General features: G+C 40.3%; 3 protein-coding genes across 5 annotated transcripts in view; 2 read left to right on the top strand and 1 right to left on the bottom strand.

Annotated features, from left to right (window-relative positions):
* The first annotated feature begins 59 nt into the window (after nt 1–59).
* Nucleotides 60–4,837, top strand: LOC106813673 (transmembrane emp24 domain-containing protein 10-like). Its single transcript, XM_014817875.1, has 5 exons — nt 60–381; nt 2,298–2,418; nt 2,955–3,025; nt 3,582–3,708; nt 3,953–4,837. The coding sequence occupies exons 1-5, from the start codon at nt 202–204 to the stop codon at nt 4,072–4,074; spliced, it is 621 nt and encodes a 206-aa protein (XP_014673361.1). The 5' UTR covers nt 60–201; the 3' UTR covers nt 4,075–4,837.
* A 2,919-nt stretch (nt 4,838–7,756) lies between these two features.
* LOC106813821 (protein salvador homolog 1-like) overlaps nt 7,757–19,008 on the bottom strand; it is a 17,878-nt gene continuing 6,626 nt past the window's right edge. For 2 of the 3 annotated variants that reach the window (XM_014818065.1, XM_014818059.1), the window contains exons 2-8: nt 15,640–15,741; nt 12,253–12,756; nt 11,537–11,641; nt 11,057–11,249; nt 10,652–10,800; nt 10,328–10,389; nt 7,757–9,222 (exon numbers count right to left, since the gene is read on the bottom strand). In XM_014818065.1, coding sequence (XP_014673551.1) covers nt 9,028–9,222; nt 10,328–10,389; nt 10,652–10,800; nt 11,057–11,249; nt 11,537–11,641; nt 12,253–12,756; nt 15,640–15,730 — 1,299 coding nt within the window. In that variant the 5' untranslated portion in view covers nt 15,731–15,741 and the 3' untranslated portion in view covers nt 7,757–9,027. Of the gene's footprint in view, nt 9,223–10,327; nt 10,390–10,651; nt 10,801–11,056; nt 11,250–11,536; nt 11,642–12,252; nt 12,757–15,639; nt 15,742–17,744; nt 18,066–19,008 lie in introns of those variants that run through there. The other variant, XM_014818052.1, reaches the window with a different exon arrangement.
* The window catches only part of LOC106813813 (radial spoke head protein 4 homolog A-like), an 8,148-nt gene continuing 7,272 nt past the window's right edge, over nt 18,133–19,008 (top strand). The window contains exon 1 of the mRNA XM_014818044.1: nt 18,133–18,270. Coding sequence (XP_014673530.1) covers nt 18,206–18,270 — 65 coding nt within the window. The 5' untranslated portion in view covers nt 18,133–18,205. The remainder of the gene's footprint in view (nt 18,271–19,008) is intronic.

The raw sequence follows: 19,008 nt of genomic DNA, 5'->3' as shown, positions 1-19,008 counted from the left end.
GGCAATGTTCGGCAATGTTCGTGAGAACGATGTGCCAATCGAGTATTCGCCAAGTACAAGTTTACGATTTTTCGGTTGTGCCACGTTAGCCTATCTCGTACAGGCGTTTACGCTTATTAATCTGAGGAAGTGGTTATCTAAACTGTATTTTAGTAGTTAATCTGTATTTATGTAGTTCTTAATTACATATCCGCATAAGATATGGATTTATTATATTACGTGTTACTTGCTGTAGTTTTTCTTGCAACATTTGCTGATGGCATTATGTTTAATTTGCCTCCTAACACACTGAAGTGTTTGCGTGAGGAAATTCACAAAGATGTACTTGTATCTGGTGAATATGAAGTTTCTGAAGCACCAGGACAACATACGAATCTACATGTACGTATATTACTAGCGCTAGCGGTGATTAACCTGTTTCTACTATTAGTCTCCTGGATGCGGTTACAATTCTCCGTCATTGTCAATCACGGGCAGTCAATTTTAGCAAGCAACTACGTACCTACTTGTTTTTGCTGTGACGTGTTACTGTTAGTGTCACTGTTAGTGTTACCGTTAGTGTTAGTGTTGCTCATAGGGTCTATGTTCCCCAGGGTACTGCCGGAACGTACCCTGGTCACTATTTGATATGGTTAGGGTTAGGATTAGGGTTAGGGAGTAGGCGTAGGCGACTCCCTAGACTCGTTAGTGGAGTAGGCGAGGTACGGTCCGGCATATAATATATAGTACCAGGGACAGGGTACGTTCCGGTATACCGGACCGTACCCAGTGTACGTTCCGGTATACCGGACCGTACCCAGTGTACGTTCCGGCAGTACCCCGGGGGACATAGACCCTCTCAGCGTTAGTGTTAGTGACAGCGTTACTATTTACGATCAAGAAAACATTCAAGTACGTAGATAAAAGGTGTTTCCTTATCCTGTACAAGACGTTCATCAGACCCCACCTAGAGTACTGTGTACAAGCCTGGTCACCCTACTATAGCTGAGAGGGTCTATGTCCCCCAGGGTACTGCCGGAACGTACCCTGGGTACGGTCCGGTATACTGGAACGTACTCTGGTACTATCTAATATGTCGGACCGTACCTCGCCTACTCCACTAACGAGTCTAGGGAGTCACCTACTCCCTAACCCTAACCCTAACCCTAAACCTAACCCTAACCCTAACCCTAACCCTAAGTCCCTAACCATATCAAATAGTTACCAGGGTACGTTCCGGCAGTACCCTGGGTTACATAGATCCTATGAGCCCTACTGTAAGAAAGATATGGACCTGTTAGAAAAAGTGCAAAGGAGGGCAACCAAGCTAGTCCACTCTATACATAACCTGGAATACGAGAGGAGACTGGAAATCCTAGGTCTATATTCACTGGAACAGAGGAGAGTGAGGGGAGACATGATCAAAACTTAAAAAATTTTAACAGACAAAGAAAACATTAATATGAACCAATCTTTCACACCGGCAACCGGAACCACCAGGGGTAATCTCCTGAAACTATTCAAAAATAGATCCAGGCTGCAATTGCGACAGCACTTCTTCAGCCAAACAGTGGTGAATGCATGGAACGCACTGCCAACATTTGTTGTCGAGTTTTAAGGTCATTATTCATGAATGTTTTTTTAACCAGATAAATGGAACCTTTGTTAAACAAGATATTTTCTGAAAAACAAACTTAAATGGACGTTATAAAACAATCCTAAAGATTAAAAGCAAAATAACAATTCACAGCTTTTTAGAGGATTCAGAAAATATCAAGCTTACAAACATTTTTAGCACTAAACTTACATGTATTTCACTTTTGTGTGTATTGCACAGAGTGGGCTATGTACAGACAATTACGTGAGGCAGAAGTAGGCATGCATGTGTGACTGGAAATGTGTTCACTGCATAACTTGCACTACCCGTTAATCAGACATTTTCGTTGTTCCCAACTTGTCCCAATAAGGCAGGGCCCACTGTATAATGAGCATTATGCCCATACTACTTAGTAACCGATTGGCGATAATGTGCAATTATCTGATTCATTTAATATTTATTTTAATAGCATTATTCTATGTATGTACACACTCAACATGTTTCTAGGGGGGAGGGGGGGTAATAATCACGCAATAAGGTCAAAGTGAGATGTTGGTTGTGTCAAGCTTGCCCATGCTCCATATCTGCACCATGTCGTTGTCTCTTTCTGCTGGTTTGTGTAAATTGCAGCAGTAGTTAATTATTAAAATACACTATGTAGTTAACACAACCAGTTTCATCACATTATTGACATAATTCTTAAACTTTATACTGTTTTTAGGTAGCTGATTCCAGAGGTCACACGCTCTATCATAAAGATGATGCCACACAGGGAAAGTTTGCCTTCACAACGGATGATTATGAAGTCTACGAAGTTTGCTTTGAAACCAAACTAGCAGCTGGTAATTAACTTAGCTGGTACATTTTGTAGTAATGAGAATAAGCTCGCAGAAACAACGTTGCAAAGGCTCTAATAGTTTATTTTTGCACCATAATCACCTATACAGGAATGTAGTCCAGGAAGTGTTTTGCAATCGAGTACTTTGTGTTAGCTGCTGGTGATTAGTGGTAATTAATTACTAGTAAGCAAACCCTACATAAAATAATTACATGTGGTCATGTATTTATATGAAATTAGTTTCGTTTTCAGTAGGGGTGACCCTGAGACATTTAAACGTGGTCCCCCCCAACCCAGTTATATGAAAATTGTGTTGTATGGCTGCCTCTAAGTTGTAGGTTTTTTATGTATCCAGAATATTGTGAGAATCTTTAGTATTTTCGGGTTTTATTTAATGTTAATCTAATTAGTAATTGTGTTCTCAGTATTTCACTGTATTGTGTATCAACCTACCACTAAATGTAGGGAGGTGGTTCAGTCCGGTAGCACTAAGTTGACATGCTTACTGGTGTCGTGTTTGAGAGTTCATTGCATGTCTAGGTCAGCAAGGTCCTGCACGGGAGATTACACTCAATGTCAAGCATGGAGTAGAAGCCAGAAACTATGAAAATGTAAGCTTTTATTTATTGTCTGCCTATTAGAGTTCTATATCTAAAATTGTTATGTTTTGGCTAGGATATATAATAATGCTATTCACAGTAATCTGATCATAGTAATTTGTGCTCGGTATGTCATAATTGTGTTTTGAACATACTCATTTATCAGGTATGGTATATTAGCTAGATATATACATAATACTAATTACTCTCAAAGTCAAATTAAATATAAAAAACTTGCCATTGCTTACTTTTGATTTAAATGCACAGTTAAGTATATATAAGATGAATGAAACAGTGTTTCTTATACAGTGCCAGATTACCACATTGTACGTATTATGTATACACAATACATGAAGTTATTCAAGTTATACACTCCGTTGATCATATCTCCCTGCATTATATTAATCGTGATGTGGAAATCCAATGATTGCGGTATCAATAGATTTTTTACGAATATATGCTCGTGCTTCTTATCAATGGTTTCTATACATCTGGCCTTTGATCTAGATCAAGCAAAGATTGACATGGAAAGGTGGAAACTATTAAATTTGATTAATCAATTTTACAGGTAGCAAAGGCAGAGAAATTAAAGCCATTAGAAGTTGAACTGAAGCGACTGGAAGATCTTTCAGAAGATATCGTTAATTCATTTGCCTACATGAGAAAGAGAGAAGAAGAGATGAGAAATACTAATGGTAAATGACGTTTTACTTTAGTTTCCATGTTTTTCATAATTTTTAGTGCTGTTTGGATACCATTACTTAACGTCACATCCCTATTATTAACGACATCTATTTTACATGGTTTCCCGATCAAAAATAGTACTTCTGTCTGTCTGGGTACTGGCATGCGTGTATTATTTCAGAAATGTTATGATGATCTGACGAACACGATTATCTTACACACATTGATATGTTCTGTTTTGCTCTGACTTTGCAGAATCTACAAACTCGAGAGTGCTGTACTTTAGCATCTTCTCCATGTGCTGCCTGCTAGCGCTAGCCACATGGCAGGTGTTCTACCTCAGGCGCTACTTCAAGGCCAAGAAGCTGATTGAGTAGAGAATTGAAGAAGCAGCACAGCAGGACACCCAACACTCGCTGGTTTCTCGCTGCATATCTCACTTCGGCATACACACCTAATGCACTCTTGGGATAATAGAGTTTGGAATTATTGGGAAAGAGAAGGGGTGGAGGTTACTCCTGTTCTGTTGGCTTTCCAATATACTGCCTTGTGGAGATATGCCAAAGGTTGCACCCCATTTGGTTGTTTCTGTAACAGTTTAATCTTTCATTTTTATCGTAGAGAAGGATCTGATAAAGGCTCAGAAACTACACAGAATGTGGTGCACATGTCAAGTAGAATTTGTCGAGGTGACTAAACTTTAAGGTGCATTGACAAATGTAGCAGCTGGGGGTGGATGGGCTAAGTCTACATTTCTCCTGTTATTTAGCGCACTGCATAAATTTTCGGAACTGATATTGTATTTTTTTTTGAAGAACCTGTTGTAATTACACAGTAGCTTTCTTGGAAAAAATAAGTTCATCTGGTTACCATTTATGTCTGTGTATGTGTGCGTGTGTGCGCGCAATGTGTGCGAGTGCATGTGCGTGTGCGCACTTACACATGCATTGGATGTGTACGTGTGCGCCTATCCTCGGAATATTGACATATTTACACAACTTTTATGGATATCTGTAGTTTCATCTGCATCTTTACTGTAATAACTCATTGTAACGAATCATTGTAACAGGGCTGCCAACATTGGGTGATAGGTGAGAGTGAGATGCAAGGGAGCGAAGCGACCGAGCGGGGGTGGGCGTGGGAGGGGGGTAGGGAGCTTTTGCATTTTATAACTTCAATTTGTGCAATTTGGTGCATACTAAAGTGACTGTTTTCAGATATTGTAAGATTTTTTTTGCTGTGCGTGAGATATTTCAGTGTTTTATTCATGAAGAGATATTCATGCGTGAGATATCTCAGCATTTTTTTGCTGAGCGTGAGATTTGGTCAAAATGCGTAAGTCTCACGGTCAATGCGTGAGAATTGGCAGCCCTGTTGTAACAGTACGTTTATCATAACCTGTCTAACATTATTACATAGATCATTCATAACTCATCATCCTTCTGAACACTGATTGCCTACCATCTGTTCAAGATTTGCTTAGAATAAAAAATAACATATATTGTACATCAGGACATTGGCTACACAATGCATGTTCAGAATTGACACAATGGCCTGCACATAACGGGTCTCCAGTATTTTTTCCCATCGATCATATAAAGTGTAGTAAAGACAGCATGGTGAATACCTGTGGAATGTCTTAGGTAAGCTGAGTGTAATTTAAAAGGTTGCGAGGTGGTGTTAGAGTGATCATAATCGTTGTGCATAAATGTTGCTTTTAATGCATGTTCACCGCCAATTCAATGGCAGCATGTTTTGTTGATTGTCCTAGGAAGTCATTCATTTGTGGGGGATGTTATACCTATCTCCGTTAAACACACACTGTCCGTGCATTATGTTTATGAATAATTGTCCATGATTCCGAACCATGAATTTTATACACTAGTTAATATGCTTGTGTAGAGGAATTCTGAAAGTAGCATATGCAGAAGCTACTGTTGATAGTTGTTTTTGGGTTGCTAGGCTGGCCATATCTTCCTCTATTAGCTACACGCATGAAAAAAATGGTGTATTCTTACATTTTGCTGAATTTTTTGTACAATATTGCTATGGATAGGTGGTTTGTCTTGTGCTTTAATGTGATTTTCGTAACTGTTCATGGAGATAAAAAGCATGTCTGTGGGTTAGCTAGAAAATATTATCCAGACGTGTAGTTTGCAAGTTGCCATAGCTGGTGCAGTGTTTCATCAAATTTAACTGAAATCTAAATAGAACTGATCGCTGCCAGGGTCTATGTCTCCCTGGGTACTGCCGGCACGTACCCTGGTACTATCTAATATGCCGGACCGGACCTCGCCTACTCCATTAACGAGTCTAGGGAGTCGCCTACGCCTACTCTCTAACCCTAACCTTAACCATATCAGATAGTTACCAGGGTACGCTCCGGCAGTACCCAGGGAGACATAGACCCTATCAGCCGCAGTTACTGTTACTGTAAATAAATTATTAGTAACAGCTATCAACATTCTGGATTCACGTAGACTACTTCGCATAACAATCTGAATAGGGCTATACTCTAATATCTACCTGAAAAATATGGCGCTAGGTAACAAGGAACGCTGGGAAAACCATTTTCCATGAACTTGTTAACTGAAAGGCAAAGTATTGCTTGGGAATTTTTGTGGTCAGTGCTTTTACTTGTTGTTAGTAGCGGTTTTAAATGCCGTGAATGCTTAAACGTTTTACGAGGACATAGTTTCCTACAACACCTAGATGCACACTGTTACAGAATAAACACATTTATTTTTAAGGAAAAGGTAAAATAGTATGAATAAAGCCGTTACCACATTGTCTAAGCGAATCTAATGGTAACAATGTCAGGTGAATTTTCGGTACTTTGTCACATAGGTAGCTAATAATCTGTCACTGACACTGCCACTGTCATAGGGTGCAAGTCTTGCCGCCATGTGGCAATATGATATACGTGTACAAATAGTTAGGAGGCCATTTCTATTCATCAAATGTATGCCACATGATATTAGTCAACATTTCAAACTGCAATAAGAATTGCAAATCCTACGTTTTCATAGCTGTTTATTGTTATAAGGTTTATTGTGGTGAAAGCTTTCGTTTATTTGGCAGGAGAATGGTGTTCCAGTTACAGTGGTGTCAGTTAGTTGCAGGTTTTCACATTACAGTTTGTATAAAAAAATTTATATGGATTAAAGTAATGAAAGAATGTTTTGTTATAGTTATTTTTGTTGTTGTATGTTGCCATGCAAATGTTTTTTTGCTGTTAAAAATCTGGGTCCAAATGAAGGCAAGCCATATTAAGCAAATATGAAAAATGAAGTTTTAAAATAATTTATTATATAAATTTCTTAATCATACATAGAAACCAAATTCAATGTATCATATACTGTTGATCAACACTTTTACAAATATTAATGCTTATCAACCTTAGATCCCCCCCCCCTTCTAGCAAAGCCAATTCACATGATTGTGGTATAAATGAGCTGTGAGATTATTCAAAGTAATGGTTATACTGTCCTATACTGTTACAATTGCATAATACGTAATAGCACAAGCCTATGTATCCTAGACTAGTGGTGCATAGTTCAAATCGGAAAAATGCATTGTAATTAAAGTTGCTGCTTGACGCCTCATTATCATAATAAACCGAAAAGAATGGCAGCAAAGTGTGAATGAAGGCGCATAAGTAACATTCACTATCTGGTATTATGTTCTATAAAATAAACTGGTTGCCATGCAAACAATTATGCAAGTTCCACCTGCAATTGTGCATGTAAAGTAGTGATTTTATTATCTATGAATAATGATTTTTATTCTTTGTCACCTTTAAATATGTCGTAACGATAAATATAAAATATGCTGCCATAGGTTTAATTCACAATAAATACCAGCGTGCACCATACCAATTAAACCTGCATTTGAACCTGCACACGCACGCACTCGCATACGCTGAGAGGGTCTATGTCCCCCAGGGTACTGCCGGAACGTACCCTGGTACTATCTAATATGCCGGACCGTACCTCGCCTACTCCACTAACGAGTCTAGGGAGTCGCCTACGCCAACCATATCAGATAGTTACCAGGGTACGTTGCGGTATACCGGACCGTACCCAGGGTACGTTCCGGCAGTACCCTGGGGGACATAGACCCTATGAGCCTCACATACATTGATTAACATTCAGTTGCCTTCGCTCACCCATTCTATAATTCATTTAAACCCTGTAATGAGTATTTAATCGCCACCGACTCACCTAAGTCATCATGGACTTTGTTAAACATTTAATTTTCCTGTAAAGCTACACACCAAAGTTTTACTCTGGCAATTTTGCAAGCAACAGGAAAACAGAGAACACATATATAGCTGCCTTCATCCCTAAAACGTATACGCATGTTATTAAACAGCATCGATATAACATAGTTAATATACTTGTGTACAAAAAACGACGTTAACTAGGGTATGTGGTTTATGGTAGAGGGTGCGGTGCCTCTGCTGAACGCACATCACTCACATCCTACATCTTCTTCTTCTTCTTCTTCTTCTTCTCGGTTCTTTTATTTTACACTGGACTCAAGGGTTTAAATCCACATCAGTAGAACCCACTCCAGGAATCTGGCTCGGTCCAGTTAGATTCTTGGAGTGGGTTCTACTGATGTGAACTATAGTACATGCATAACAATATTTACAAAATGCATGGCTTACTCATGTGTTATGTTCCCACGTTGTTATAAAACACAACACAGTTGCTATGACGTATAGTAGTAGGGGAAAAGACATTTAAACATACAACATTTACAATGTTGATGATCATATCAAGGAAATTCTGTTAATCACAACTTGAAGTGCTACATGCACGCACACATAACAAACATATTCACTCGTACTTTACCTACCAGAGATAATTATAAGGAGGCAAGCATCCAAATCGATTGTCCGCTACATTTAGGAACAATGCTGTCCTCCACCCTTGTCATATTTACTCAATAACAGCTATACACATAATAATAAAAGCTATCTGCAACTACATGATCTTATTACAAAACTTCAAGATTCTTTTTAAATGACTAAAAACACATTTTCTAATATAGTGTGAACTGGCCAGCATTGCTCTCATAACCGCGCAACCTTCACGCACATTACACAACCGTCTATATCTTGAGAGACACACATTATAGCTATTACAAAATACCTGTATTTTTTCTCTTAAATATACTACAATGGATCAAACTCTCAACATGAAAATTTTCCAACATGGTACAAAAGATTCATCTCAAAATCATGATAACATTAAACGCAATGCATACTTGTAACGTTACTCACATAAAGAATATCTGTGTGTGCCTGGATTCTTTAAGAGACTTCAGACCTTTGTCTCGATGTCCTGTGTTAAGGGCTGCTGCTGCTTCTGTCGCTGCAGCAGTCGCTGCTCCATCTCTCGCAGCAGGGCAAGGCGGTAAGCTTCATACGCCATCACAATCTGCTCTACCTCCTGTCTGTACAGGCGTCGCAGCATGGCCTCATAACCTTCCAGTTCTTGCAGGCGAAACAGTTCCCACTGCATCAACGTGTAAGAGAATCACATGTACTGCATAATAACGCAATTAATAAGTATGCGTGGAGACCTTATGTCATAGGGTAGTAATGCATATATGTCATTATGAAGTTTTCATGCAAACAACTACAAAATGGTCATTTCACACAAGTAACTGTACCTAAAATTACGACCAATAGACCTAGAATATGTCAAACTAACTTGTCTTACGAGCTTGCCGTTAGCAGATTTACGTTGTAGTGGTTTTTTTCATATTTGGTTTATTTGCTAAACTGTTCTATGATAGGTTAAGGTTGTAAGCATGTAGTTCCAGAATTTTAACTTGAAACCTTCAAGGTTTGCATAAAATCAGAAGTAGATGATAGGAAGGAGTGTGACTTCAATAAACAAAGGAAATTCGTCATTTACTAGCCTTAGAATACCTACGATTTACTACGCATAACTCAACCAACTTGAGCTCAAATCGTACACAGTACATTCGCCTAGCATCGTGCAAAATCGTTTCCTCGTATACACCCGCAATCCGGAAATACAGACTAAAACGTACGACACGATTCTCCATTCTGTTGGCAGCAGATCGACTCCATAACCCGCCTAACTTGAAACAATAGGCAGCTACTAATGACTCTTGCGCACTCTTGCGCCCTCGGCGATGCGGTGTGGCTCGCTGAGAGATTGGACATCGACGCAACACTCGGCGAGCTAATCTTTGACCTATTTACAGCTGGTATGCCCCCCACGCACGCAAGCCCACCGCAATCAGCAGCAGCTCCAGCTCCAATCTTCAATCACCAGCTAGAATCGTGTCGTACGTTTTAGTCTGTAACTCCGGATTGCGAGTGTATACGAGGAAACGATTTCGCACAATGCTAGGCGAATGTACTGCGTACGATTTGAGCTCAAGTTGGTTGAGTTACGCTTAGTAAATCGTAGGTATTCTAAGGCTAGTGAATGACGCATTTCCCTTGTTTATTGAAGTCACACTCCTTCCCTATTATCTACTTCTGATAAAATTGATGTAAGAAGTCAGAAGAAAATGCACAATACAGGAATTAAAGTGGCATAAAGACAACCATTTAGGTGGCAGGCCATAAAGACAAGTGATTACCTTGAGCTTGTGATCGGAATCATGCGGAGCCCGGGAGTATACGTACAACCACTCCGGTATTTCTGGAAAACAAATTTGTATTTAAACTGAGAAAAGGAATATAGCTAGAAAATATGAATATGAAATACATGTGTGAATGCTTTTCGTTAACACAGGTGGATTAAAGCCAGGAGTGTGGCTTCCATCCTGTACTTAGGCAGAATTGCTCATCATAGTTTTCACAAAAATAAAAAAATTATCAATTTCAGCAAGCAAGAATACATAATCATCTTTAAACAGAGAATAAAAGCTGTGACTGGCCAAACTGTCGACATAGAAGCTCACCAGCATTTAGGTAAGGGTTGGCTGGTACTAATACGTTATGCTGATGGAACTCTGTGTGACTGGGACCCTGTGAGCCTGTGGAGGGCTGTGTGCTATATCGAAACCGAGGCGTGCACGGATGCCTGTACTGGGCCTTCCTTGTGATGTGACTGCAACGAAAAGTAATCATGTATGTAGATTAAAGGTGTGCCTCTCATATATCTCTCCTCTCTCTTTTTGTACATAATGAACCACAAGAGAAGCCGAATGAAATATGTATGGATACATACATGTCAACAGTACGCAGCTATGAGACAATTACCACACTGTTCAACATAATAAACTGTAATATCAGGAGTACATGAATAGAGAATCTCTATTCAAGTACTCCTGGTAATATCACATCATGAATAAACATGTTCGTACTTGACATAATAAATGCCATGCTCAGGTGATTCTATCCTCTCCCAACCAGTTGGCAAGCCTTCCTTCTCCAGTGGGTGACTCCAGTGAGTTGTTTGAGTATTGTGATCTATGTAGTACTTTCTACCCCTTAGTGTCCTGTCTATCGACCAGCCAGGTGGCAGGGGTAGCTCAGGATCATTTGGACTGCCCGATCCTATTTAGAGAGCATCAGTAGGTACCACATAAATAACAAGTCATAATATATATCATTGTATTATATTTACAACAATCTTTAGGTTTGACCTAATGAACCACTGCAACGTTGATATATATGAACAACTGAATTATTTATTGCTGTTATCCGTATTGACATATAACATCTTAATTAAATATTCACATTAATTACATATATTATAGAATTATATAATGCTCATTAACTACCTGCATCACCTGGATATCAATGGCCACCTATAGTTAAGGGCATGGAATTGCAATGCTTACCGATTCCAAGGGCCTGCTGAGATGCATACTGGGCTTGGCCTCTGACATCCACACGGTACTGGTTCAATGGACGCTCATCATACATCGTGCCAACCTCATCATAATCTGTAATGAGTACAAAGTTAACTTTCCTCTTTGCCACAGATCATTATATCCAGGCAAAGCCCCTTCCCAAAAATAATATTACTATAAATAACTTCCTTGTACCTCACATATGAAAATATTCAAGTGATGGCTCAAAATTAATGTTACAGTAAATTTACGACTGTTTTAACCAATTTCAAAACTCCCATAGTCTCAGGTATGTGGCTAATCACTTACAACATTATATATGTGAGAGTACAACTGACAATTTGTAGCCTTTTTTGAAGGTTGGGTCAAGTGCAAGCAATATTAGATGTGACTACTGGCTCACAACAAACGTTCCACCACTCACATCACTAGTGAGTCACAGCATACACAAGAGCTTGGTACACAGGGCTCTGAGAAAAGATGAGAATGTTAGAAGCACTGACAATATTGAACTTAGAAGCATTCCATAACTACCAAGCAAGAAATGAAGGGAAGCTGATTGACTGATACTGCAATCAGACTTTAGTGTTCACTGAACCCACGCAAGATGTCTTCCATAGGTGCCTATTCTACAAAACATGCCTACGTGGATTGCAGACATAAAGGACGTGCACAGCAACATCATGTCTGTCCTCCTGCGTTACCTTGGCTGTAGTCGTCCTGCGGTGACACGGTCTGTGTGATAACACTATAGCGCGTTGTGACCGGCGGCACCACTGCGGCAGAGTCGTGACCGCTAGTTCTCGGCACGTGGTCCGCCGTCACAGTTATGCTCGCCACGACGGGCCTGTTCACATAGATATAGTCGTGCCCGCCGGTGCTGTACACAGGTCGCGGTGCGTTCGTCGGCTGCGGCGTAGGCCGGTGATAGTCGACCAGGCCGTACGCGTTACGCTGTATTTGCACAAAGCCACTGCCGCTATTGTATGGCGGAATCTTGTTCATTGACGAGGACGACGTCGCCCCGTAGACCGGCTGATACGCTTGCTGAAGGGTGGAACTGGCAGGGTAGGGCATGGTATTCTGTTGACTCACAAACATCTGTGGGTAGCTCGAGGACTTGACGGGCGAGAGTTGGTTCTGTCCGCCCGTCGCCTGGATTCGTCGCTGGAAGCTAACCGCCTGCCTTGCCACCGGTGTGTGATAATCTGCAAGAAGAATTGATACATCAGTTATCCTCTTACACTGTAAATAGTGAGGAAAGCTGATTGTACTATGACAGGGTTCTCCCCAGAGCGCTTTTGAGTATCGGCGCCGATACGCGGTCATTTCGGCCCGATACGCGGTCATTTCGGCCCGATACACTCCAATTGTTCCGATACTCACTCGAGCAGACCCGATACTCTGTTTTGCTGTGCCAATATCTTGATAAATCTTCCAATAAATGCCTATATTTTGTGATAAATACCATTTTAAATCCCTCCATGCATCGTCGATATCCGCCATTTTTGTTTACTACCAATTGGAGACTTCTGCGCGGGTTCTTGCGCAGGTCAATTATGTCACACGCTACGTGATTTAGTTGATCGTTTGGCGGGCTATTTGATAAGACTACACATGATTGAATCATCTCGTTCAGTCATCAGGGATTCAGCAATATGATTGGCTACAAATTTACTATAATCTACTATAATGAACTCGATGACCTCGTAGTACGACGCTGTTTGAATATACTGCTATATTTGGTTGAATTTTTTTTCCTCTCTCTTTCTGACCTTCACCATCAATCAGGATGGATAAATTTATAAAACAGGCTATGTTTATATTTATATTATGACATTATGCAATTATATTGTTACTATTTTATGTCATTTCATGGATCATGAGCAGCACATTTCTCAGTAAAGCAGGCATCAGATGGAACTTGTGTTATCTGATATTTTTAACTACTGCTTTTTGTTGTAAATATGCACTATTTTTTCTGTCAATAAAAACCTGCCAATTTGTGATTTAAACCCCTCAGAATGCAGCACAGAGCACCTAAAAATCAAAATTTTCTTGGGGGGCATGCCCCCAGACCCCCCTAGCACGCCGCGTCTCGCGCCTCCGACGCTCGCCGGACGTCTACGGCGCCCATAGATGTCAATATATTATGTTATCATTTAGGGCTGAAATAATGTCCTGGCTATATCCCTGATACTATGAGTCCAATAATCTTTCACCATTGTTTTATCAAGTACTTACATGTTCTAATAATTTTACTTACAATGCAATTATCGGATACCTCCATTTTCAAGTGATGCCAAATTCAACTTTCCAGCAATATTAATATAGCAAGGTTGATTTGCTTGTGAAGTTTTGGGCCAGAGGCAAATAGAAAATCTATGAGAGACTGCAATAAAATCAACTTGAAGCTCCCACCCACCTTCTCTCTCTCTCTATCTCTCTCTCTCTCTATATATATATATATATACATATATTATATATATATTATATATATACACCTCATTAAATGTTCATTCGGTTGGTAGACTAATAGATATAATACGGTTAATTGTTACTCAACCGTGAAGATTGGAAACGTACAGCTTACGTTTCGCCTCCTGCCAGGAGGCTTTCTCAAAGCTAACTGATGATTAACAGTTTTGACCATCAGATTGTGTGCAACAACATTACGGACCAGGGTATTAGCCAGGGATGAGTATTGTGGAAGTGCAGAAAATATATTTGGGAGTGCAATTTTTTTGTATGTGTGTTTTTAGTTCAATATTTTAGGCCGTGCTACACATTTGTGGCTGTGCAGTTCCAAAACTGACCGTGCAAATCACGGCTGCACGGCTCGCTGGCTAATACGTTGTTACGGACTGTGTCTACAAGATACCGTGTGCAATGTGTGAAAAAAGTTACATTGGAGAAACCGGCCGAAAATTTGAAACCCACCTTAAAGAACATAAAAAGGACGTAGACACCGTAGCACCCAAATCGTTTATAAGCGCCCAACGAAAACAGTCGGCTACCGAAATAACCAAATCCGCGATCACGGACCACGTAGCGAAGGACAATCACACCATCGATTGGGAGAATTCGAAGATCATCGATCGCGAGCCAATCAAAATCAGGCGTTGGATTAAGAAGGACATCTGGATCCGCAAGACCCCGAACATCAACCGGGACGAGGGGGGATACAGGCTTAGTCACGTGTGGACTAAGCTATTGACCACCACACCATCTGGTGGTCAAAAGTTTCAAAACTGATAATCATCAGTTAGCTTTGAGAAAGCCTCCTGGTAGGAGGCGAAACGTAAGCGGTACGTTTCCAATCTTCACGGTTGAGTAACAATTAACCCTGTTATATCTCTCTCTCTCTCTATATATATATATATATATATATATATATATATAAATGTAAAAAATAGAAAAAGTTGTTACATTTTAAACTGCAAGCTTTCGAGAGCCTTCATCAGGCTATACAAAGATTAGCCCAAGTTCTTTGTATAGCCTGATGAAGAAAGATACGCTCGAAACCTTATTCTATTTTTCTACATTTATTTTCATACCTACATAATTTATTATTAAGTGTCCGTGTGTTTTTACTTCTATATATATAATATATATATATATATATACAGGGGTAGAAATGAACTTTTGACCAAGGGAGTCCAACGGACTCTCTGCCCTCAAAAAAAGAGAGTCCGCAGTCTGAGGTTCAAAACTAAAGATATTAACAATAATGCATGTGCTTATTTTTAAGATTCATGCAGTTGCACATCTGCCAAATTTTCTTTGGACATTAGCTAAAAAAATACAGTAATTCCGGGAGGCCGTGCTCAGAACCATCTATAGTTAGTATGGCAGAAATTTCAGGGAGTCACACGAACTCCTGCATATGTCAAATCAGGGAGTCCGACAGTAAATCAGGGAATATTTGACTACGGACTCCCGTTAATTTCGCACCCTGTATATATACATAATAGATCTGTATGATTTTACCTGATTGTAAAAGACAGACATCACAACGACAGGATCTCTTCACACAAGGTGTTCAAAACGACAATCAACAACCATGGTTTCTTGCCTGCCAAAATACTTACTAGGCAAAACAGGTGGCGTATCTTTTTTCACATATTTTCCAACGACTCCATCATTTAGGCTTTTGCCTGCATCCTTTCGTCTAGACAGCATCCTGCATCACACTATATGCAACAAAAAGAAACGGAAAGGAGGCACAAGTTATTTCTTATCTTCTAGCATCAAGTACTAATTAATGCACTATTGCATTCAAGGTTACGATATATCTTAAAAATGATTAATTTTTTTGCACCGCACCCCACTACCGTTAAGCTGAATTCCGAATCCCAACTACACTTTTCCATATTATCCACTTTAAGTAAGACTATATCAGCCCAATTTGAGCACAGTACAGGTCAGTCTTAGCAAGGTACAACCTCGTACTCAGACTTTTGGGGGCAGGCTCAGCACGGGGATGGACACACTCACAACACTCAACAGGTCATCGGGGGATAATACAACTTGTATTACAATACAAGTCAGCACATTACTAATTAGTCATTACCACTGGCAGCAAGAACAAGTCCGCACCTGCAGCTACAGCACACACGCATCTATTGACTATATATAACAACATGGTGCCTAACTCGCCGCCGCACGGACCACAACTCACCGTTTTCAATCAGTTACAACTGCGGTGTTCCTGCAGGTGACGCCACTTTCCAACTATCGTTGAATCTACGATAGTTGGAAAGTGGCGTCACCTGCAGGAACACCAGAGTTGTAACTGATTGAAAACGATGAGTTGTGGTCCGTGCGGCGGCGAGTTAGGCACCATGTTGTTATATATAGTCAATAGATGCGTGTGTGCTGTAGCTGCAGGTGCGAACTTGTTCTTGCTGCCAGTGGTCATTACCAAAACAAACACGACTGTCTCTAAAAGTGTATGTCGATTTGATTAGTGAGCGTTTGGGGCAGGGTGTCGATAGACCGAATGTACTACGACGTGTAATTCATTATCACAGGCACTTGAAGCGTTTCAATAAATTATAATGCTAAATAAATACGAAATCTATTTACTACCAAATTCTTATTATGTTTCTATACTCTCTTTCACCTATTATTGCCAACAGTTTCCTGTAAATTCCGTCCAAATCCTATGTGCAACAAACACTGACTGCCGCCATTCCTCACGTGGCTGCAGTGTGCACACTCACACTTATATATATAGCAGGTAGGAAAGCGGGATCGCAAAATTCGCTTGACGCTTGCTTGATTTCACACTTTCACAGCACGAATACACATCCAACAGCTTCCATCTTCGTTTCTCTTTCAAGAACAGTGTTTACTTGTTATAAAAACATACTGTCTCTGTTCGTAACCAAGCTGCGTCACGCGAAATCACACAAAGACTGACGAAATTCTCGCGTTCGCTAACCATGCCCAGTAAATGTAAATGGCTGCAAGTACAGGGCTATATAGACTGGTACTCGCTCCCACCCCGATTACCCATCGAGTAACTAAGCTACGCCGAAAGATGGGAGCGAGTGCCAGTCTATGGGCTATAGGCGGCGCGCAGGCGGCGCACTGCTTCCAACTCCCGTACGAGCCTCACCATTGTAGCGTTGGAAAAACGTTGCAGCGTTGCGGCGCAAGAATGAGGTCACGAAGAGCGCCAGTGGGTGTTTCCTGATTCTGACAGCCATTTACATTTACTGGGCAAGGTTCGCAAACGCAAGAATTTCGTCAGTCTTTGTGTGATTTCGCGTGACACAGCTTGGTTACGAACAGAGACAGTATGTTTTTATAACAAGTGAACACTGTTCTTGAAAGAGAAACAAAGATGGAAGCTGTTGGATGTGTATTCGTGCTGTGAAAGTGTAAAATCAAGCGAGCGTCGAGCGAATTTTGCGATCCCGCTCTCCTACCTGCTATATATATAAATATATAAGTGTCAGTTTGCACATTGCAGCCACGTGAGGAATGGCGGCAGTCAGTGTTTGTTGCACATAGGAATTGGACGGAATTTACAGGAAACTGTCGGCAATAATAGGTGAAAGAGAGTATACTGTATAGAAACATAATATTAATAAGAATTTGGTAGTAAATACCGGTTAGATATCGTATTTATTTAGCATTATATTTTATTGAAACGCTTCAAGTGCCTGTGATTCTTATAGTTACTTACAGTCACAAGAACAATTAAAGTGCCGTGTGACTGAGAGGTTGCAAACTACTATCGCACTCTCAAACTCGGTCAGTCCTCCATCGGTATCACTATCACTCCGTATCAGTATCAGTGACAGTGACAGTGTCACCATGTCTCGAGTGGATTGTACTATTATTAAGCTTCATTAAATCGTAAAATACTACGATTAACTGTCCTGCACATAATTTAACTTTTCTATTAACTATAGCAAGCACAAATACATGAACACGTTAACCCGACTGATACAAAAACTTAAACGAGAGTATACAGTTAGTATCGCACAACCGCTCCATCTTGTAATTACGTGTGTTCTACGTCATCAAAACATGTGCAGATGATGAGGTCACGCTCATCTCCATGGCAATTACACAGACGCTAACGTTCGGGAGATACAATATCCGTAAAATGTCCATAAAATTAGTCTAAGTCAGCAAAGGAACATGTCAGGTCAAGTGCAGGAAGAAGATTTTGTAAATGCTAAAGCATATTTGTTACAGTCAAACCTGTGAGTTAACTTAAGCTCAGATAAACACTTGTTTAGTTGTTAGTGTACTGTGTACAGTGTGAGTGTGACTGTGAGTGTGACTGTGAGTGTGAATGTGAGTGTGAGCACTCACACGGCCCAGGGATAGAGAAGATGTCCAGTCCTATCTTATCAACTAACATCATCCTATCCAATCACCGTACAGAGAGAAAATTTTTCCACGAGCACTAAGAAGAGGAAGCAGTTATTCGCGGACCCTACACCTAAGCCAGCTAAGTAGTGAAAATTTAATTGAGCACCACTCCATGGTATTAAATCGAAATTTAAATAAAAACCGCCCAAGCAGAGGCTGGGGAGTACGTCAACAGCAACGATAGCGGTCGTTCCGAAGACGCCAGCATATTTTATGCGTTAGGTTAGGGTTAGGGTTAGGATTAGGGTCTTGGGTTAATGGTTAGGGTTAGTTTAAAGGGTATCAGGGTTAGGGTTCTTGGAGACTATATGACGAGTAAAAGACTCTGTCAGGAGTCGTGAATTTAGGTTATCCACAAGGCGTTGATAGTATTTCGAAATCTGGCGCCGACCGGCCGTCCATCGTTTGTCTCGTTAAGTATGAAAGCGAATGGGAGCTGGCGTACCCGTACCTCGAGAATTAAGATACGGCTGGCGGTACCCGTAGCCACTGGCCTTTAATTAAATAAAAAAAACATTTTAATTAAATTGTTTATAAATATAAATCATGTAAATATTTGCACGTAA

Source organism: Priapulus caudatus, unplaced genomic scaffold (genome assembly GCF_000485595.1).
Source record: "Priapulus caudatus unplaced genomic scaffold, Priapulus_caudatus-5.0.1 Scaffold24, whole genome shotgun sequence".
Lineage (NCBI taxonomy): Eukaryota > Metazoa > Priapulida > Priapulimorpha > Priapulimorphida > Priapulidae > Priapulus > Priapulus caudatus.
Note: the sequence above shows the minus strand (reverse complement) of the source record. Positions and strands in the feature narration are given on the sequence as shown.